At 43.0% G+C, this 13,784-nt stretch overlaps 1 protein-coding gene across 12 annotated transcripts in view; it reads right to left on the reverse strand.

Moving 5' to 3' along the window:
* Positions 1–13,784, reverse strand: part of CEP162 (centrosomal protein 162) — a 79,469-nt gene that overhangs the window by 63,411 nt on the left and 2,274 nt on the right. For 11 of the 12 annotated variants that reach the window (XM_075923826.1, XM_075923828.1, XM_075923825.1 and 8 more), the window contains exon 3: positions 4,092–4,224. In XM_075923826.1, the coding sequence (XP_075779941.1) occupies positions 4,092–4,224 (133 nt within the window). The remainder of the gene's footprint in view (positions 1–4,091; positions 4,225–13,784) is intronic. The other variant, XM_075923833.1, reaches the window with a different exon arrangement.

Below are 13,784 nucleotides of genomic sequence, written 5' to 3' on the forward strand. Positions count from 1 at the left end.
TCAACAAAATACACTTTTAGGCATAGATTCTCAGCTGAGTATAGATATGCTAATTCCCTACTCAACATGACCACAAACACAGCTGTACAAGCTGGATATAGCTAGAACACAGCATGCTCTAGTCTAGTAGAATTGCCAACTTTCTAATTGCATAAAACTGATCACTCTACCCCACCCCCTACCCTAAATCCCTACCCCAACCTCTTCTCCAAGGCCCTGCCCCATGCTCACTCCATATCCCTCCTTCTATTGCTTGCACTCCTCCACCTTCACTCTCTTTCACTGAACCAGTGTAAGGGGCTGGGATGCAGAAAGGAAGTGATATGCTTGTACTCCTTGCTCAGTAAGAAAGTTCTCTCGGAGCTTTTCAAAAGCACTTTGGAAACATCTGAGATTTGCAACAGAACCTGTAAAAAACCAGACCAAGATAAGCTCGATGAGTTGCTTATCAGACAACAGTCAGACTCCTGCTGAGTTCCATTCTGCATGTTGTATTTGTGAATATGTTTAATCTGGGTCTGGACTAGAACTACAGATCAGTGGAACACAGTCATTCTTGCAGCCCGAGATGATCAGCAGCATTTGCACAACTTTGTAAGAATGTCCAGAAGAGGTCAGACCAAAGGACCATCTAGCCCAGAATCCTGTCTTCTGATAGTAACCAATGCTAGGTGCCCCAGAAGGAATGAATAGAGCAGATAATCATCAAATGATCCCTTCCCAGTCACCCATTACTAGCTTCTGACAGAGGCTAGGAACACCATTCCTATCCATCCTGGTACATATCCTTTGATGGACCTACCCTCCCGAATTTATCTAGCTCTTTTCTGAACCTTGTTAAAGTCCTGGCCTTCACGACATCTTCTTGCAAGGAATTCAACAGGTTGGCTGTGCAGTGTGTGATGAAAAACTTCCTTTTGTTTGTTTTAAATCTGCTACCTATTCATTTCATTTGGTGACTCCTAGTTCTTGTGTTATGGGAGTATGTACATAACTTTTCTTTATCTACTTTCTCCACAGCAGTCATGATTTTACAGACCTCTATCAGATCTCTCCTTAGTCTTCTCTTTTGTTAAGTCCCAGTTTTATTACGCTCTCCTCATATGGCAGCAGTAATTTTGTTACCCTTTTCTGAGCTTTTTCCAAAGCCAAAATATCTTTTTTTGAGATGAGGCAACCACACCTGCATGCAGTATTCAAGATGTGGGTGTTCCGTGGCTTTATATAGAGGCAAAAATATATTCTTTGTCTTATTTTCTCTTTTTTAATGATTCCTAACATTGTTTGCTTGTTTGACAGCTGATGCTCACTAAATGGATGTTTTCAGAGAATTATCAGCAGTGACTCCAAGATCTCTCTCGAGGCGTAATTGCTAATTTATTCCCCTCTCCCATTTTGTACATACAGGCAGTCCCCGAGTTACGCGGATCCGACTTATGTCGGATCCGCAGTTACGAACGGGGTTTGCTCCCCGTCTCCCTGGTCTGCTGGAGACCAGCAGACCAGGGAGACGGGGAGCAAAGCCTCTGAGGACGCCGGCAGCGGGACAGCTGCGGCGCGTCTGGGCTGTCCGCTGCCCGCATGCTCCGCGGCTTTGCTCCCCATCTCCCTCGTCTCCTGGTCTCCAGGGAGACGGGGAGCAAAGCCGCAGAGCACGCGGGCAGCGGACAGCCCAGACGCGCCACGGCTGTCCCGCTGCCGGCGTCCTCAGAGGCTTTGCTCCCCGTCTCCCTGGTCAGCTGGTCTCCAGGAGACCAGGGAGACGCGGAGCAAAGCCGCGGAGGACCCGGGCGGCGGGACCGCGGTGCATCTCGGTCCGCCACCGGCGTCTCCCTGGTCTGCTGGGGGGCGGGGGGGGGCGCAGCTAGTATGCCCCTCCCCCCTCTCCCAGCAGACCAGGCTTTTTTCTGGACGCCTGAGGTAGAGCAGCTGGGGCGCTGCCGGTTGGTCCCACAGCGCCACTCTGGGCGCTACTGGACCAACCCGGCAGCACCCCAGCTGCTCTGCCCCAGGCGTCCCCAAGTCAGCCGCTGCTGAAACTGACCAGCGCTGACTACAGGAAGCCCGAGGCAGAGTTGCTCTGCCTCGGGCTTCCTGTAGTCAGCCGCTGGTCAGTTTCAGCAGCGGCTGAATCTGGACGCCAGTTCCGACTTACATACAGATTCAACTTAAGAACAAACCTACAGTCCCTATCTTGTACGTAACCCGGGGACTGCCTGTATAGCTTGGGTTGTTTTCCAGTATACATTACTTTGCATTTATCAACATTGAAATTAATCTGCCATTTTGTTGCCCAGTCACCTAGTTTTGTGAGATCATTTTGAAGCTCTTCACTGTCTGCTTTGGGCTTAACTATTTCGAGCAGGTTAGTTTCATCTCCAAATTTTGCCACATCACTCTTTACCCCTTTCTCCCAGATCATTTATGGTCATTTAGGGGATCCTTTCTGGAATTTTCAGCTGAGATCACCCTTACATTGCTGCAATGGATAATAAGAATAAGAGCCATGATTCATTATGAAAATGAGTGGCAATCTGTGAAAAGCTGGCTCCTTAGATTGTTGTTTACTGGTCACCATGCAATCATACTGAGTCAGGAAGCTGAGGTAAAGCTTTGCAACCAATATATATTTTCTTGTAGGAGGATGTGATCATGGTAATTTCTGCACAAGAAACTGCCAGAACCATCAAGACCATAGGTTTTACCAATACACCAATACAGGTCTGTGAGAAATCTCCACCTCATTGAGGAAGAGGAAATGGCAGCATGTCTCTGCTTTTATTGTGGATTTTTCTCCTGCATTTGCCTCCCTCCGCCGATATGAACAGATACAAGTATAATTATTATGAACAGGAACCTGATTGTTTCAAAATTAAATTTTCTCCTCTTCCCTCTACAGTTATTGAGCAAGAAAAAAATATGATTATGCATTACTAATGACATTGTAACTTCTATTCGTATTTGAATAGGTCTAATTTATATGCTACATATATTAATATATTATCTTTATGTGAAAAAAAGGTTTGAATAAAAATAATTTAATGAATTCATTTCTATTTTGTATTTTGCAAACAGTACTTGTTATTTTGCTAAAAAAGTTGTAAATACAGAAAAACTCCAATTGTCCGGCATCCAGTGGTCCAGCACTCCTGATAGTCCGGCACCAACTGGAACCCAGAAGTGCTCTTGCCAGCTGGACAATTGACGCTACTGTGAGCCCCACGTGTGCTCATGGGCTGGGAAAAGGAAGGGGAGGGAAGGACAGTGGAAGGAGATTATACTCCTGTGATGGGTCTGCCGGGACCCTCACTGCGTCCAGCCAGGGTCAGTTGGGAACGGTGCGGCAAAGGCTGAACCCTCCACCGTTCTGCAGGGAGGCGGGGGAAGCCCCATGCAGCCGCCTGCTACAGGCCAGCTGAGGCTGCAAGCAGCGGCGGAGGAGAGGGGGTGAGGCGAAGGGCGGCGCTGCGGGACCAACCCAGCAGCACCCCAACTGCTCTGCCCCACTGCTTCCCCAAGTCTGCCGCTGCCGCCTGCAGGCAGGAGGCAAATGGTAGCGGCGGACTTGGGGAAGCTGCGGAGCAGAGCAGCTGGGATGCTGCCGGGTTGGTCCCACAGCACCGCTCAGGTGAGGGGCGGCTCTGCGGGACCAACCCGGCAGCACCCCAGCTACTCTTCTCCAAGTCCGCTGCTGCCGCTTAGAGACCCAGCTGGCCTGTCACCGGCAGCTGTGCGGGACTTCCCCCGCCTCTCTGCAAAACAGCAGAGGGTTCTCCCCTCGCCATGCTGTTCCCCGCTGACACGCCCTCTCACCCCCCTTCTCCCAGTCGCAGTGCGGATCCCGGCAGACCTGTCACAGCCCCCCGGCAGAGTACCTCCTGATACTCCGGCATATCCGATAATCCATCACCCCCTGGATCCCAAAGGTGCTGGATTATTGGAAGTCTACTGTAGTTGTAAATATGAGAACTATACTCATATTACGAACTTTCTTCTGGACGCAAAAAAATAAATATAAATATATATAAAGATCTTAACAGACATCTTGTGGCCAAAAGAACTGAAGTTATATAGAAATGCACAATATTTACTGCCATCATCAGAATCATCCTCAGATATCCACCATGGAACAGGATCTTTCTTCTTCAATTCCCGTTTCTTGGGATGTCTCTCGAGAATGGTAGATTTTTTCTTTGAATTTCCAAATGAATCATCTGAAAGAGACTGCAACAGAAGTACACAGAAGCAAAAAGTTATTCATACATTTTGATGTGATGAGAACAACAGGAATGTAGGACATGATGGGATTCAGAATAGGGATGTGAACAGGTAACCAGTTACCTGGTAAGCATCACCCTTACATCTACTTTCAGTGGATACAGAGAATAATTAATCATGAAACTCTATATAACAGCCCTTAACACATGTGAAGACTGTTATCAGATTATCCCTCAGTCTTCTTTTTTAAAGACCATACCCAGTCTTTTCAGATTTTCCTTATAGGTCACAAGCTTTCTAAAGCTTTCATCATTTTTTATGCTCTCCTCTGGATTGTCTCCAATTTCTCCTCATCTTTCTTAAAGTGTACCACCCAAACTGGACATAATACTGCAGCTGAGGTGTCACCTCTGCCAAGAGTAGAACAGGACAATTATGTCCACTATCTTACACACATCACTCCTATTAATACACTCCAGAATTAGATTAGCCCTTTCTACAACTGCATCAACACTTCTCACTAATTCCACTTCTCATCCACTATAACCCTAAGATGCTTTTCAGAAGTACTATCACCTAGCCATTTTGTAATTGTTCACTTGACATTTTTCCCCCTAAGTGGAGTTCTTTGAACTTTCCTCTTGTGAACTGCATTTTATTGAATTCAGACCAATTGTTCAGTTTGTCACGGTCATTTTGAATTTTAATCCTGTCCTCCAAAATGCTAGAAACCCCTCCCCGCTTGGGGGTCTTAAGCAATTTTATGAGCATACTCTCCACTCCATTATTCAAGTAATTCATGAAAATACTGAATAGTTCTAGACCCCTGTCAAGACTCCACAAGATACATACCTGCCTAGGTTCACAGCAAACTATAAATAGCTACTCTTGAGTAGCTTTTCAACCAGTTGTGCTCCTATCTTAAAGTAATTTCATCTAGACCAGTGGTCACCAACCAGTAGATCGAAATCTACTGGTAGATCTTGGAGCCTCTGGCAGGTGATCCTGACTGGTTTGGCCAACAGGCTATCAAGTGCCTGCACTTCAGCTGCTCCTTCCCCCACTGCTGCTCCTCTCTTGTAGCTACCCTTTCCCCTGGGGAGCCTCCTGCTTTCTGTGCAGGGCATGGGAGGGAGAGAAGGGTGCTGATGTCAAGATGCCCCCTCCCACTCTATACCTTTTTCCATGGAGCAGAGGGTACACAACAAGACTTGGGATGGAGTTTGCTGGCTGCTTTAGGGAGTGGGCCAGGGCCAGGGCAAGCCTGTGTTAGTCCCACTGCTCTACCACCCAGGAGCCACCTGACGTAGGCAGGGCCCAGCTGGAACCCACAGTCTGAATTCCTACCCCAGTCGTGAACCCCCTCCTGCACTCCAAGCACTCCTCCATCCAAATGCCATCCCAGAGTCTGCACCTAGAACCTCCTCCTACATCCTAACTGCCTGCCCCAAGAGCAGCTAAGAGTCCCCCTCACACTCAAGACTGCCCCAGCCTGATGAAAGTGAGCGAGGATGGGCAAGAGAAAGATGATGGAGTGAGCAGGGGCAGGGCTTCGGAGAAGGGATGGGAGGGAGGTGGGACAAAAGTACTTATATATTTGAGGTAACGTTGGACTGCACTTAAATTCAAAATATGATCTTGAGCTTAAAAAGGTTGGAGACCACTGATCTAGACCATATTTTCCTGGTTTTCTTACTGAGATTGTCATATGAGACTATGTCAAAAACCTTAATAAAAATCAGAATATAGCACGTCGACAGCCTCTCAGGCCACTAACTCTGTGAAAGAAGGAAATTAAAGATTGGTTTGACATTATTTGTTTTTGACAAATACATGATGTCTCTTACTTACAATCCTACTATCCTCAAAATCAATGATTCCCACATGTGCAGGGAGGTACATCAACTCATCTAGTTATGTGCCTAATTTTAAAAAATGCTACATAATAAACACTAAGAAAGTCAGTACAAACTTGGAATGTAAAAACCCATTTATCCAGTTAACCTATCACCCTGCTTCCATGTCTTGCCTCCTTCCAAGCCTCCATCGAAGTTTCCTCCTCAATGTTTCCCACATCCCCACCCTATTTCCATTCAATCCTCTTCCTGCACTTGCAGCTCTAAAAAACTGTAAATTAGTTACTGCTGCTTTACAGTGATACTCATGGGTAGCTGAGAAGAGTAATGCAGAAAGGAGAAGCTTATTCACTTAACTGGAAAACCTGAAGAGTGATGTCTGAAAGAATAGTACTACATATCAAGGGAATCTTGATCCTTTGAAAATGTGTATAAAAGACTCCGTAACACTAGCTTGTGCTAAAAAAAAATTAAAAACTAGTGCAGAAATTTCAAGAAAACAGTACTTTGATGTATGTTAAATAACTGGAACACTCTTGCTCTGAAGTGTTACATGCTAACCTGAACTCACTTCTACACTTGCTTAATTTTACTGCTGGGAGTAGTTCCACTGACAGTGGACTGCATTATGGTAGTAAGTTAAGCAAATGCTTAAATGATTGCAGGATTGATGTCAAAGTTGCTAAAGAATTGGTCTCACTTTTGCATGGTTTTAAATGTTTTTAACTGTCTGTTAATCAATTAATAAGAACTAATATTGTTTAGTGGGAAACACAAGAATTGACACACAACTCTACATTCTTAGTATTTTTGACAGGCAAGATTAGATTTATTTAGCTATCAAAACTAGTATTGAGAATTCAGTGTTTGGGGGAAAAAAGATTGTGGAGTTGTTGGGGTTTTTTTTTTGGGGGGGGGGGCTTTGTTTTTCTTTTTAAAAAAATGAAAAAAAATCAGTGGTGATCAGACAAATGTCATATTGGGGGAAATGTAGTAATTTTTGTGTAAGAGTTTTCTATCCCAGGTGTTATTTTACTATTTGCAGTTGACAAGATGGCTGGACACAAAAAGTTTCCAAATCTGAATCACCACATCTGGGGGTTTCAATTTCTTCAGTTATGATACTCCAAGGAGTATCAGCATTGTGCATGTCCTGTTTGCTGAGTAAAGGATACAGTTAGTCATAAAAAAAAAAAACAGCAACTGAAAACAGAACTTATATCAAGCACCTGTCAATAACTCCCAGCTAGAGAGGCAGGCACTTAGTCCTTGTGGGAGTTGGTACTATAATACTTGGGTTGTGACTATACTAAGGAAATTATTTTGACTATCTAAAGGGTAGATATTAAAAATTCCTGTTGAGCAATACAGTCAAAAGAGTTCACAGTATGTGCTATCATTTTTAGCTTTATAACATACTAGTTTTTATTAAATTGTTCATGCTGCAGGGCTTTCAGTACTTAAAGAGTCTCTCTTGCAGGCTACTGAAAATATGATGGGCTTATTTTAGTAAAACTTTTTTTTTTTTAATTGTTCAGAAATTATGGTGGGGTTTTTTCGGAGATGTTGGTTAGAGTATTGTAATATCACTATCTTTGTGGAACTGTCCCTTTTGTTAGCAGTCATTATATGATTGTTAATGTTAGACAATTTAGATTTGATTTATGGATATTCTCTACAGAACCATATCAGCTTGTTTAGATCTTAATATATGTGCGGCCCTTTAGGAGAAATGTAATAATTATAATATTGCTAACAGCCCCCTGATTGCATATTTATTAAATGCTGTCATGTGGTATACACTAGGGATGTTAAATTGCAAGTAACTGACTAATCGAATAGTCGATGCATATTAGCCTGAAGAGAGTGGTGACGGGTGGTAGGGGGAGGGCAGAAATTACCTTTCCTGATCCAGGAAAATCTCTCATCTGGGACTAGTCAAGTCTCAAGAGTGCTGGATCAGGGTGGATTCAAGCTGTACACTAGCAATGTAAAATTTCGATTATTTGGCTAATCAAATTGATTAGTCAATGCAATTGCATTGACTAATCAATTAGCCTTTGAAATGTAGCAACAGCTCCATAGATGTTGCTACATTTCAAAGGTGAAAGCGCTGTGGGGAGCACGGGCCAACGGGGGACTCACATAGTCCCCTGCTGGCCCTGTGCTCCCCGAAGCGTTTCAAAGTGGCAGCGCCGCATGGAGCACAGGGTCAGCCCAAGCTCCATGTGGCGCTGATGCTTTGAAACGCCATGGGGAGCCCGGTGTTTCAAAGCAGCAGTGCCATGTGCAGGCTGGGGCCAGCTGGGGACCCTGGGCTGCACACATTTCAAAGCAGCAGTACTGTGTGCAGCCCAGGCTCCATGCGGTAGTGCTGCTGCTTTTAAGCATCCCCTTCTTTCCTCCTCGCTGTCTCTTTCTGATAGAGGCAGCAAGGGAAGGGAAGCAACTAGTCAACTAGCAAATGCTTATCGGATAGTCAACTAGTCGTTCACATTCCTATTGTACACCAAACTTGATTGATGTTGCACCAGGGGATTAGAAGTCCAGAAATATAAATATAAAATATATATATGCTTGCGTCCAGTGCAGCTAGGAGAATTCTACCTCTTCCTCTTCTGGCTTTTGTTAACTCATACAACTATATAAACTTAATATTGCTGTACTTTTTTGTTTTGCATTTATCTTAAGTTTGACTTAATGGATTTAAAAAAAAATCATTATTGGCTTAGTTCATCATATGGAGAATATGAAGTAGCAATAAAATCCACACTGTACTAACTCAACTGAGAGAGGGGTGACCAGATGTCCCAATTTTTACAGGGAGAGTCTTGATATCCAGGGTTTTATCTTTTATAGGCATCAATTACTCTGCACCCTCATTCCGCTCTTCCACACTTGCTCTCTGGTCCCTTAATTGGGCGTGTATTGTGGAACTGCTTGTGGATGGTAGTGATAAGAGAAATTCCGGAAAATTAAGTTATAGGGCAGGGGACTAGAATGCAGGGATTTGGGATGTGACCTAAGGTAGGAGGGGATTGTGATCTGGGCCAGGAGATTGGAGTGCCAGATGTGTAAGAGGGAGGACAGAGGTTTTGGGTATGTTGAACAGGAGACTGGGGGGAGGACGGGGAAAAGGGAGAGAAAGAACTAGAAGAGGGAGCATGATTCGTCTTAGCGGCCTGTTATTCTAACAAGCAGCTCCCATTGGCTAGTTTCTGACAGAAACCGGCCAATGGGAATGCGCTGGGGGCAGGATGGCTCCTAAAACTTCCCCCTCCCCTCCAGTTTCAAAACAGAAACAGAGTCCTGCAACCGTGTTTCTGCACGGCATTCGGGGCAAGCAGGGGAGCCTGCCTGGGACTCCCTGCTGTCTCTGCAGGCCGGATCTGGCCCACTGGCCGTATTTTGCCCAGGCCTGCCTTAATCCAAGACCAGAGCCCGCACCCTAACCCACTGCCCTGCCTGGTGAAAGTGAGGGAGGATGGGGGAGGGAGGATGGAGTGAGCAGGGCAGAGCCTCAGAGAAGGGGCACAAAGGAGATGGTACAAGGGTATTTGGGTTTGAGGTAGATCTTGGATTGCATCTAAATTCAAGAAGTAAGTTCATGCTTAAAAAGATTGGAGACCACTATGTAAGGTAACCATATCCAGACCATTAGTGTCTTAATTTGGTTAAGCAGAAGCTTGAACTATAGTCAGAAAAACTGGAAAACGGTAATCAATGAGCTCAGTCTTCCTGCACCCCCTAAATCCTACTTTACCAATGGTGTTAGGGTGAATGGGGTTTGACAGTGAAGTATGGTGAAACATGCTCTGGTGGGTCTTATCAAATCAAGAAGGTGTCGAGATAGCATTCAGGATAGTAGGGAGTCTGACTATGCCCCTATTACTTTAGGGCAGTGTTTCTCAAACTGTGCTCCTCCGCGAGACATGTCCAGGGGCTCCGCGAGGTTGACAAACTGGAAACACTGATAGGTATGACACATACAATCAGTGGATCGTTAAGGCTCCGCATAAATTTTTACACATGTGAGGGGCTCCAGAGCCCAAAAAGTTTGAGAACCGCAATAGTAGGTGGAAAAGAGAGTAAGATGGAAAAGTATGTGAGAAAATTTGGTTAAGATATAAGAAATGATCACAGAGGATGTCTGGTTGCATTTGTAGAGGAAAACCACTTTCATATACTGCACACAATATTTCAAGAGAAACAACAATCGGCAGTGGATGTGGAAAAGCCTGAATCGAGTCACACTGAATCAGACTGATTATGTACTGGCAGATACCAGAAGAATCTTCAGTGATGTAGCATCAATAGAACAAATAATTTACACAGGTTCAGATCATCCTCTATTGTGCTAAAAACTATGAATTGAAAATGCCTACGAAGACCAAGTCAAGAGCACCCAGAAACCAAAGCTTCAATGAAGAGGCATTTACACTTACACAGGATGTGAGTGAAATGGATCTCAAGTATAAGGCCAATAAGAACATGGATGAAGACTACAAAGAATTTCTCTCACAGATAATCTCAGCAGCTAAGAAGGCAAAGACATTGAAAATGATGGATGCAAGCAGAGGGTCATCAAAGAAACTGTGAATATGATGGGGCAAGAAGGGCACACATGAAATTAGAAAAATGGAAGAAAGATACAGAAGACTGTGCAAAGAAATTCACATGAAGATGAAAGAAGAGTATGAAGACTTTGGAAAAAATAAAGAAATATGGCTGAAAAGAACCAGGGTGAAGAAGACAGAAAGAGATGTTAGGCTTAAGCAGGTTATCCTCACAGTGCTGAAAGATGAAAACAGTGAAAGGCCATCAAAAAGGAGCAAGATGAATGAAATAGGTATAAAATTCTACAATGACCTCTACTCCTCGCATGTCAGTATTCGGCATACACCGTCAAAGCAGCAGACGACAGAAGTAGTTCCTGATGCTATGCGAGAAGAAATCAAATAGGCAGTTCACAACATAAAGAGAGGAAAGAGCCCGGGAGTGGCCTGAATATCTCAAAACGGGAAAATACTATCTTCAAAGCGTTGGTGCAATAACAGGCATATTCCAGAGGCATGGAAATCAAAAACAATACTACTAATGAAGAAAAGTGATCCAGAAGAATTGATCGACTACTGTCTGATTACATTTCTGTCACAAGTGAATATGGTGTACACCAGCATCACTCAAATTAAGAAGGATCTTGAAATGCACGAAATCAGAGAACAAGTTGATTTCCGCTCATGATATTTCACGATCCCGTTCACTCAGTTCAGGAGCTCAGGAAAGTACCACTGTGTCTTGCATTTGTCAACAACAGAAAAGCATTCAAGTCAGTGGAAGTTAATGCTGTACCCAACATGCTCAACAATATCAGAATTGACTCAAGGTATAGTGACAAGCTAGAAGAAATTAACTGAAATGTTCAACACAGATAATGTTATTCAATGTCCTGTGGACTATTATCAGATGTACAGGAGTCAGACAAGATGACAATTTCAGCAAATTTGTATGGAGCAGTACTGGAATCATTGTTGAAGAAACTAAACTGGGAAGAAGGAATTAGAATTGATGGAGAACAGTTTAACACTTCTTCTCTTTGCTAACAACTGTGTAATACTGGCAAAAGACACAGTAGAACTGGAGAACAAACTGCAGCAACTGCAAACTAGGGATGCGAACAGGTAACCAGTTAACTGGTTACACAGTTCCCCAGGAAAATTCTCCAGCCCCAGCAGCCAGCCCTGTATGGTTAATTTAGGTTAACCTAGTATTTAATCGATTATCTGATTAACTGGGATTTTGCATCCCTACTGCAAACACTTTCACAGGATATTGGTTTGGAAGACCACACATTGATGATTAAGAGGATGCATAATGAGCATTGTACAGCAGGAATAATTACTGTAAATGGGGAAGTTGACAAATATATTTATCTGGGTTAGCAGCTGAACATATACAAATCATCCAGAGGGGAATCCAATCGGAGACAAAAGGTTGAGTGGAAAAATTTCAACAAAATAAAGATGTTTCTAACAGATAAACTGCCCATGAAGAAAAGGAAAGAACTGTTTCCACTGTTTTGCCAGCAATGCTATACAGAGCAGAATACTGGTCAACGATGAGGATGGAGGACGAAAAATTCACTGACACCCAGAAAGTAATGGAAAGGATAATGTGTAAGATATAGCTCCATGATTAAATACCAAATGAAGAGATCAGATGGCGCAAAAAAGTGACTGATGTAGTGCAGGTGATGTATGATGCAAAGTAGAGATAAGCGGGTCAAGTAATCCACAAGCAAGACAACAGATGGCCAACCCGCATTAATTCTGGATCCCCAGAGACCACAAAATATTTCTGGGCAGACGAAAATGCACTAGATAAATCCCATGACAAAACTCTTTGGGCAGAAATGGCAAGAATCTGCTTATAACAAAATGGAATACAGTGGCATCGACTTGCATATGTGGATGGACATAGGAGGACAACCCAGGCAAAAGTGACAAAGTCTTCCCCTCTTAAAAGGCAATAGAAAACATTTTCCATTAGTGGAAAATCCCAAGGATCCTTCATGAGTACTCAACACACATAACAGATGTGATATAGAAGACAAAAAAAAATGCACAGAAACTCTAACAAGGTCTGCATCAGAAAATTAGATCCCAATTGCTTGGTTAACCAAAGAACACTCAGAGCTGCTAACCAGAATCGATGATGGAACTTACAAAACACTGAGAAATTTTGAATTGCCTTGACAATAGACAAGCATACATAAATAAACAGAGCACACAATCCCTGCCAAACCCTCCACATGGTCCCCCACTACTAACAAGCATCATTTCCATCTTACTGGGATTGACCCTAAAACAACTTGTTCTCATTCATAAACTGGGAAAGCGACAGATTACACAGTATAGCTCCAGTGGAAATATACAGTGTTTTGATTTATCAGAATCAGAAGTCTAGAAAATCTGGATACTCTTGGCAAGATGTGTCCCTTTGCTAAACAGTGGACATCATCAATGATAAAAACCCTTCAGCCTAAGGCTTTCTAACTACAGTACTACAGTTGGTCTCCCCTTTTGTTAGGTTTACTTTATAGCAATGGATTTTATTAGAATTTAGAGCAGCTTTTAAGTGAAATTATGCATCTATTATATATTTTGAAGAGTTAGTTTGTCTGTAGATATGTTTGTGCAATCTACAGTTTGTTCAATTTACAATTACTTACAGATACAAAATTTTGCATTAACAATCCTGGCACTTAAATTAGCTGAATGGACTACTTTTCACCCAGCATGTTCTGGTGTAAAAAGTTTAAATCAGTGTTTCTCAAACCGCAAACTGCAGCCAATGGGAGCCATGAGGCTCTGTGGCTGCAGAGCCGGTGAGTAAACAAACTGAAGTGGCATGGTAGCTGCTTTCTCAGAGCGAGTCTAACTGGTTTAAATAATTATTTTTTAATTTTAGCGGAAAAAAATCATGACTATTATGACTGAAGTTCATAAAAATATTTGCTAACAAAATTAAAATTGTGTCACCTTTTCAATTGTCATTTTAGGGCAAAGAAAATGTTTAATGTTACATATCACAAAATAATTCAAATTAGTTATGAAAAAAGTAATGGAAGCTTTATGAGTTTCTGATTCAAATTTACTATGTATTGTAACTATTCAATAAAATTAATAACGTTTGAAGTTTGAAATCCTA

This window comes from Pelodiscus sinensis, chromosome 3 (assembly GCF_049634645.1).
Source record: "Pelodiscus sinensis isolate JC-2024 chromosome 3, ASM4963464v1, whole genome shotgun sequence".
Taxonomy (NCBI): Eukaryota; Metazoa; Chordata; order Testudines; family Trionychidae; genus Pelodiscus; species Pelodiscus sinensis.